Source organism: Myotis davidii, unplaced genomic scaffold (genome assembly GCF_000327345.1).
Source record: "Myotis davidii unplaced genomic scaffold, ASM32734v1 scaffold134, whole genome shotgun sequence".
In the NCBI taxonomy this organism is placed as follows: domain Eukaryota; kingdom Metazoa; phylum Chordata; class Mammalia; order Chiroptera; family Vespertilionidae; genus Myotis; species Myotis davidii.
This window is the reverse complement of record NW_006288853.1, coordinates 2477503-2486581: the sequence shown is the minus strand read 5'-3', so window position 1 is coordinate 2486581 and position 9079 is coordinate 2477503. Positions and strand designations below refer to the sequence as shown.

General features: G+C 53.9%; 1 protein-coding gene across 1 annotated transcript in view; it reads left to right on the top strand.

The window, feature by feature from the left end:
- The first annotated feature begins 2291 nt into the window (after window positions 1-2291).
- Window positions 2292-9079, top strand: part of TACR2 (tachykinin receptor 2) — a 16610-nt gene continuing 9822 nt past the window's right edge. The window contains exons 1-2 of the mRNA XM_006760927.2: window positions 2292-3068; window positions 7668-7862. Coding sequence (XP_006760990.1) covers window positions 2677-3068; window positions 7668-7862 — 587 coding nt within the window. The 5' untranslated portion in view covers window positions 2292-2676. The remainder of the gene's footprint in view (window positions 3069-7667; window positions 7863-9079) is intronic.

The window sequence follows — 9079 nt, the reverse complement described above, 5'->3', positions numbered from 1 at the left end:
CTCTCTCTCTACCTCTCACTTTCTCTCTCTCTCTCTTAGAAAAAACATCAATGGAAAAAATATTCTCACTATTCAGGTGAAGATAAAAGAAGAATTGAATTCAGAAATGTTACGGGAGAGGAGATCCAAGATGGCGGTGTACGCTAGGGACTATACTCACTTTGTCCCACAACCACATCAAAACTACAACTAAAATACAGAACAAAAAATCATCCAGAACTCCTGGAAAGCTGGCTGAACGGAAGTCTTAGGACAGTGGTTCTCAACCTTGAATGCACATTAGAATCACCTGGGAATCTTTTTAAAAACCTGATTTCTGGGCCTCATCCTCCAGAAATTCTGTTTCTTTGTTATGGGGTGGGGCCACAACATTAGTAACAAAGAAACTGAGTTTCCGGAGGATGAGGCTCAGAAATCAGGATTTTAAAAAGATTCCCAGGTGATTCTAATGTGCAGCCAAGGTTGAGAACCACTGCCCTAGAGGCTCCCTGTGCGCCATCAGCTCATCCAATCCCGGCAGAACCGAGGGCCAGCCCTTCCCCTCCACTTCCTGGTGGAAGGGCCGTCCCACACACAAACCTCCATGAGCAAACCAGCGTCTTCATGTGCCCACAGGAGCTAAAGGAATTCAGACCTTTTCTCTCTTTTAACAAAGACTAGCCGTCAAGAGCGTCATAGAACCCCGGTGACATATGCAATGGCGGTGGCAGGATGATGGGGAATTTGTACTATCATGGGCTTCTGTGACTGGTGACACGCTCACGAGGGTGCCAGCCCTGCACTGTGCTGGCACCTGAAGCTCAGCAAATTCAGCTTCCTGGGAGCAGATAGAGAGAGGTTGCCTTTGCTACATCCTGCTCCCACACGGTCTGCCTCGGAGCCCTGGCCGCAGAGCAGGAGACACAGATAAGCCCCAGGGCTCTGGATGCTGGCAGAAGCCCTTAGGCCAGGACAGGCTGGTGGCTTTCTCCAGAGGAACAGGCCTCTGCCCCGTTGGCCTGGCCAGGACTGGGCCAGGTGTGCCTGGAGCTGACGAGGGGAGGGCAGGAGTCCCAAGAGCCGCATAATGACACACCCACGGGGCAGAAGGGACCCTCCCCAAGGCGCAGGGCTGGATTCCAGGACACGAGCGCACGCTCAGCACAGCACGGCCAGCGGTGCTGGTGAGTGCGAGCTGGCCTCTGCGGAATGAGGGACACGCTCCCCGCCTCCCAGGTGTATGTGAGCAGACAAATTCCGGCTGCCTGGGAGTTAGCTGCCCTGCTCAGCGCCCACACGTGCACACAGTCAACAACCAAGAGCAGATTCCCGTGGGCAAACCCAGAGCAGCCCCAGCCAGTCCTTCCGGGACTCACGGGAGAGGCAGCGAGCCCTGACCTTGTCCTCTGTCCTCTGAGAGGGGTTAACTGAGGTCGCGGGGGCAGCAGCATTAGCGTCACCTAGGAACTGGTTAGAAATGCTTTGAGTTCTGTCTTCTCCTTCCTGCAGAGCCCCGAGCTTTTGAGGGGGCGGTGAGGGTGGCCCCTATGCTAAACAGACTTTACACACAGTATCTCATTTAAAACTCACAAAGACAATAGTCTTCATTTAACATCATCTGAAACTTTAAGCAAAATGATGCATGATAAAAAAAAGCTTAACCATAAGCTAACTGATATAAACAGAGTTAAACTCCCACGCATCTCATTAATGTTATGATGAAACAACACGGGACAAAATAACATCATTCAGGGACCGGCTGTGTGCCGCGAGGTGGACGCTTTCCCCCCGATCCTTTGATCCTTTGAGCCGGGAAAGCTAATGTTCCAAGAAGTTAAGAGACTTGCCTGGCATCACTGGGGCTGACTCTCACCCAGTCTGGCTCCCAAGTACGTGCTCCTCATCACGTTCGACATGTAGCTCCTCGCCTGGGCTGAATATAAACACCCCACTGAGGCCTGTGCCCTTCATGCCAGCCCCCACCCCGCCACCCCCACTCCTCCCTGCCTGGCAACCAGTCCTGAATGTTTCCTCAAGAGACAGGGCTGGGCCATCCACGCAGGGTTGGGACGAGGGGCGGGAGCCAGAGCCCCATCTCATGAGCAGGCAGCACCTCTGCCAAGGCCCTCGGCCGCCCCGCACGGGGGAGCAGCGGGGAAGGCGGCGGTCCGCGGGCTGGCAGCCCGGCCTGCACCCCGAAGCCTGGGGGGACAGCGGCTGACCTGTGGAATCGAAGACTGCTGCTGTATGCTCATCTGACTCAGGCCGGTTCCTGAATAATATTAGGGGGGACCTGGGTTTGCGTCCTGGCTGGTCACCAACGTCCTGAGAGACTTGGGCTGGTCACATGGTCACCTCCCCTTGGAATCTGTTTTTCCATCTCTGCAGTGAAGCAGTGACTGACTGATCATTTGCAAGGACATCGCCTGCTCTGAAGCCGTGTCTCGGACGCTAGAGTTCCAGGTGCCGTCGCAGACGTCTGGCCAGGACACGGGGAGCTGAAATGCCAATGGCCCTGGAACCAGCTCTCCCTCAGCCCGACTCATCTCCGCTTGAGACTTGGGAGTGACCCCGGCTTTCCCTGACGTGCCTGGGTTTGCGCCTACTTCTCTCTCCCCCAGATGCTCACGCCCAGAGGATTCTCTCCGATGGCACCGGGCTGCGGAAGGAGCTGAGGAGCCAGACCCAGAGGCAGCCATGGGGACCTGTGCTGTGGAGACTGATGCCAACATCTCCTCTGGCCTTGAGAGCAACACCACGGGCATCACCGCCTTCTCCATGCCCGGCTGGCAGCTGGCACTGTGGGCTGCGGCCTACCTGGTCCTTGTGCTGGTGGCCGTGACGGGCAACGCCACGGTCATCTGGATCATCCTGGCCCATCAGAGGATGCGCACGGTCACCAACTACTTCATCGTCAACCTGGCCCTGGCCGACCTCTGCATGGCTGCCTTCAACGCTGTCTTCAACTTCGTCTACGCCAGCCACAACATCTGGTACTTCGGCCGCGCCTTCTGCTATTTCCAGAACCTCTTCCCCGTCACGGTCATGTTCGTCAGCATCTACTCCATGACCGCCATCGCCGCAGACAGGCAAGAGGCGGAGGGGGTTGGGGGAAGCTGGGGGGAGCCGGCTCGCGCTGCGGGAGCTCAGACGGGCTGGTGACTGAACCCAGGGAGTTGCCTCCCAACCTGGTCATGATCCAAACCTAAGCATCGGGAAGGCAGGGGACTGTGGGGCTGAAGCAGGTGCGGTGAAGGCTACACTCAGAGAGAACTTCACACAGATGGTTGTTCAAGGCAGGGCAAGAGTCGCAGTGTTTAAGGAACTTTCTGGAGTGTTCTATTCTGAAGTTGCTCTTCGCTTTGGGGTCTGTCTTTTACTACAAGAAAATTGCTCATACGGTTTTCCTACTCCTAGAGAGATTAGACGAGGTGGGAATTTAATATTGCATGCAGATAGCATACCATTACACAGAGACCAGTATTTTCCCGTGGCTGCTGTCAGGGGCTGCAGGCTGACTTCTGCTGAAGGGGTCAGGGAGGGATGGAGGAGTGATCAGTGGGCAGATACGAGATCCTTGTAACGCGGGCGCTGGGGCAAGCAGGGCCTGGTGTGAATGCAGAGGGGACTGTGTGCCCCTGGGGGAGTGTGGATGAGACAAACAGAAGGAAACAGAGGAAAGACACCAGACGTGTGGGAGGCAGGGTGGGAGCCCGGACCCTCGGAGACGCAGGTGCCTCATCAGGACGGTTTGATGCGGCTCACGGTCCCCCAGCCCAACCTAACTACCTCAGCAACCCCTCACCTACAGCAGCTCACTTCTCTGCTCTTGGCTGTTTTATTCTAGTTTCTCTGAAGACTTCATTTGAGAAATTTGTTTCTACTAATTAACAACAAAAAGAAAGTTTTAAGACTATTCATCTAGACCTGTGGTTCTCAACCTTCCGAATGCCGCGACCCTTTAATAGAGTTCCTCATGTTGTGGTGACCCCCAACCATAAAATTATTTTCGTTGCTACTTCATAACTGTGATTTTTCTCCTGTTATGAATCGTAATGTCAATATCTGATACGCAGGATGTATTTTCATTGTTACAAATGGAACATAATGAAAGCATAGTGATTAATCACAAAAACAATATGTAATTATATATATGTTTTCTGATGGTCTTAGGCAACCCCTGTGAAAGGGTCGTTCGGCCCCCAAAATGGTCATGACCCACAGGTTGAGAACCGCTGATCTAGACACACGTTCTAATTTTTCATCCAGGGAAACTGAGGCTAGAGAGATGTGCAGGATCCCCTGCGGTCAGCCAGCAAGTCAAGGGCAGGGCCGAGTGACTGGAATCCAGACACACACACCACTGCCACCACAAAAAAGACCCTTAATACCCCCCGGATGTAACTGAAAGTCCCCCTAAGATTTTCTTCCTTTTACTCAACAAGTATTTTGCGTGTGTTGTCTATTTCAGGCATTGGGAATATATAGCAATAGGAGACAATAGTCCCCAAATGACCTCATAAAAACGTCCTTTTTAAAACTTCCAGGAGACCAGGCAGGAGGCTGTTGAATAGTAATCCAGGTGAGAGAGGAGGGTGGCTCTGGTCAGGGTGGTAAGAGTGGAGACTTGTCCATTCATTTCTTCATTCATTCATACGTTCAATGCCTACTATGTAGAGATACTGTTCTGGGCATTGAAGGGCGACGGGAAGAACAGAGAAAAATGCCTGCCCGGTGAGAAGTTAAATAATAAATGCAGGCATAAATAAATTATCTACGGCATGTGGAGTCCCAGTTCGCCGGACTCCAGCTGGGCTACGGGGAATGTTAGGAAGGGGCAAGGGAGCCCGAGGTGCTAGGGGGTGTGTGTTGGGGTGGGGGCAGGTTGGAGTGTTAGACAGGGCGTCAGAACTGGACTTGTTGTGAGGGTAGGATTTGAGCAGACAGAAGGGAAGCCAGAGAATGAGCTTCCCAGGCTCTGGGGAAGGAATGTTCCAGGCAGCAGGCGCAGCAGCAGCCACAGCCCGAGGCAGGAGCATGCCTGGGGGGCGTGAGGAGCAGCACAGAGCGAGTCCTCACCAAGTCCGGGCGGAAATGCTCTTGGCACAGTCGGCTGCTAACTTCATGCCCCAGACCTCAAGGCATACAGCTCAGGGCAAGGCCAAGTCAATAATAAATAACAGATAAATAAGTAATAAATAATACGTGAGGCCGGTCCTACTGTCCCAGGCCGCTCCTCTGTAATAGACCACGAAGAAAAGCCCTCCTCTCCCACCCCACCTGCTAGAGCAGGAAGGACACCTAAGCCCACCCGCTGACTATGGTCACCTACGTCATCGATGGGGGTGCAGAATCCTCAAGAACCTTGAGGACCCAGCCAGTGTGGCTCCGTGGTTGAGCATCAACTCATGAACCAGGAGGTCACAGTTCAATTCTTGTTTGAGGCCCATGCCTGGATTGTGGGCTCGTCACCCAGTAGGGGGCGTGCAGGAGGCAGCCAATCAATGATTCTCATCATTGATTTCTTTTTCTTGTTCTTTCTTTCTTTCTGGCTGCAAAAAGCTTTATTGTTTATTGATCCAATGCACGGGAGAGGGCTTCAGGGTGTTAAAAGAATGGCTAGTAGTTTTGAGGCGAGGCTCAGGCAAAAGCCAGACACCAGGGGATGCAGAGGGGCCCCTCAAAGGCCTCTGGGCTCCGAAGGTTCCTAGTTGTGCTTGAGGATGAGCCGTTTGAAGAGACTCTCACCCAGCCAGGCCGAGCCCCCCCAACCCCCCACCCCAGCCCAACCTGGGGCCAGCAGCCTGCGGGGTGAGTCAGGTGTCGCCCATTTCTTGATGAGCTTCACCTCCTCACCCCGGAAGTGGTTCTGCAGGAAGTCACAGGGGTCTGTGCGGGTAGAACCAGGGCCTGCAGATCCAAAGGGCCGGTTCTGGTTCCTCTCCAAGGCCAGGGTGGCTCCATGGCGTCCTGAGTTTTGCCCACTCACTTTGGGCGGCTTCAGGGCGTCCTGGAGGAGAACGCGGCCTCTGCGCTTGTTTTGCAGCTTTAAGAGACGCTCAGGGCCCTCGTGCTTCTCCTCGCCACCTCCGGGAAGAAGTGGCCCCCGCTCCCCCGCCACCCCCACCCCGGAGCTACACCGTTGTGGTCGAAATAGAAGCCCTGAGAGAGGGCGGTGTGGGGCCGCAGAGGCAGGCTGGCCAGGCGGTGGACCACAGCCTCCTCCTCGGTGGAATAATTCTGACTAATTTGGGAGCACATGGTTGTTCGGCAATAAGGAGTTAAGGTAGGAAAAACAAACAAACAAAACGGTGTGCTGGCTGGTCCCAGAGGTGCTTCTGAAGGTGGTGACTGGTAAGAAACAGGAGGGTGACCAGAGGCTGGAAGAAGGGGCGTCCCTGGGTCTGTCCGGTCCAATCTCTGTTGAAGCAAGAGACAGATCCGGGACCGCCGAGGGCACTGCCATCATTGACGTTTCTATCTCTCTCTCCCTCTCCCTTCCTCTCTGAAATAAAAAAATAATATATTTATTTTTTAAAAGACAAAAGGGCCAAAAAAAAAAAAAAGATGAACCTTGAGGAACATGGCCTACTTCTCCTGCTAAGGTACTCGGCCTGGGTCCGGGCTGTGGAGGGGTAGGTCTGGCCCGGGGCCAGGCCACAGTCCAGGGAGAAGGTCAGTGTCACAGGGTGGGCAGGGCTGGTCAATAGTCATCTAGTCCAGAGGTGCACCAGCTGTGACCGTGGACTGAGAGCGAAATATGAGGGGTCATGAATTTGGAGGGGGTCGCAGTTACCAATGTAGGCAGCACACCACAGTTCGCTGGGACTCCAGCAGGGCCTGGGACTGTCACCAATACATACCGGTATCACAGGTACTTCTGTTGTGCAGAAATCTCAAAGTATCGCCTACACTCATCAATCACTACTTCAAAATCACCATAGTTTCCAGACTGCTGGTAGATCTTGTTGTTTAGTGGATGGATAAAGAAGCGAACACATTACTATGCCCCAACTTTATTTTATTTTTTAATGATGGTATTTCAGTGTAACTGACTGTCTTCATCATCCTGTGTGCTATACCGCAGAGGGTCACACAGGCAGGCTGTTCCACCACCAGAGGGAGCCAAGGAAGGTGCTGGACAGTGCACTGGCCACGTGCAGAGGGCATTGAATGCCGCGTTTAAAGGTGTGGGCCTGTGCTGTCTGATAACGGAGCTGTGGCCATATGTGCCTATTTAAGTTCTAACTCATTAAAACTGCCCGAACAGGACAGTGCATACAGAGAGCGTTTCCACCATTGCAGAAGGCTGGCGGCAGCGCTACTGTGGGCTCTGTCCAGGGGACTGTTGGGCTCTGCTCAGGTTTCTGAGCAGAAGAGGGACTGGCCTAGGGCTGAGCTTCAGACAAATGTCCGGAGATGGACTTCCAATATGGCCACACTGCTCTCTTGTGGCCACAGAGAGCAAGTCCATTCTCAGAGGGAGGCATTGTACTGGGGGTCTGGGCTGGGGTTTAGGCCACAGTGTGCCATGTGGCTGTGGGAAAGCCAGCAGCCCCGCTGTCTTTCTGCAGGTCACCAGCAGCATGTGGGGAACGGGGCTCGAGGGTGAGGGCCTGCAGTGGGGGAGCAGGAGGGGCTGGTGTGACAGGAAGGCGCCCACTGCTTATACTGTCCCTTGCTCACAGGTATATAGCCATCGTCCACCCCTTCCAGCCACGGCTCTCAGCCCCTGGCACCAGAGCGGTTATTGCTGGCATCTGGCTGGTGGCCCTGGCCCTCGCCTTTCCCCAGTGTTTCTACTCCACCATCATCATGGACCAGGGAGCCACCAAGTGCGTAGTGGCCTGGCCCAAAGACAACGGTGGCAAGGTGATCCTTTGGTAAGGCCTGGGGGTGGGGGAAGCGTGGGTGTGTGTACATGTGCATACACCTGCCAATGTGTGTGCTTGTGTGTTTGCACACACATGCATGTACACATGTGTAGGATGTGCATGTGGGTACACATATGTGTCGGTGAGTGTACTTGGGATTATGTGAGTACATGTGTATACTACAAGAAACATCAAGTACTAAGTGTCAGGCTTGTTCTAAATATATTACATATATGAACTCATCTACTTCCCTTAATATTATGGGATATGTATTATTATTATTCCCATTTTTCAGATGAGGAAACTGAGGCGCTAATAAACTAAGTAATGTGCCCAAGACCGTTCCGCTAGTAAGTGGTGAAGGAAGGAGCTAAACACAGGCAGTCCTGCCTCAGAGCCCAGTCTCCCCCCTCCACCGCCCCACTCTGCCCCTTTGATCAGGATGTGTGCCCTTAAACGAGAATATGGATGCGTGCACATGTGCATGTGACACTGCATGTGCAGGTGCGCTGCCCCACTCATGTCTGTGAGCATTTGTGTGTGTATAAGTATGTGGGTGTGCTTGTGGGCGTGTGTGTGCGCACAGGTACAGTCAGGAATGTGTGTGTAGGTCTGTGTTTGGGGGAGGGCACTGTAAAAGCTCGGGCCACACGGGTCAGGGTATTGAGGCAGGAAGGAAGGGCAGGGGATGTTTTTGGGGGGATGCCTGGTGCCTGCCTGTGCTGAGGTGGGTGCCAAGGGCTCTGGGGGGGCGGTGAACGAACCTCGGAGTGGTCCAGCTGCTGTGTGTCCCGGGTAAGCCCTTCGCCTCTGGGCCTCCATATGCCTAGTCCTCATGGCGGGGCTTCCTGACGCCCAAGCATGGCATGGTCGGTTGTAGAGGATGAAGAACTGCTTGAGGGCTTGGAGTCCTACTCTGTCCCTGCTGCTGGAAGACCCTTCGTAGTCTCTTAACCTTCTCTCTCAAATGGGGATTATTAGTGGAAGGACCTTGTCCAAGGGCTATTGTGAGCACATAGGAGAAAATGCCCAGAAGTCCCAGCACCATGCCTGTCACGGAAGTGGCGCCTCAGTACGTGGCGACATTAATAGGGGACAAACGACCACAAACCTGGAGGTGGCAGGTTTAGTCCGACAAGGACCCAGCTGCCCGAAGCATGAGGATCTGAGCTGAGGGCTGCCAGGTCACCATGCAACACAGCCCCGTTCCTGCCTTTAACACCCGC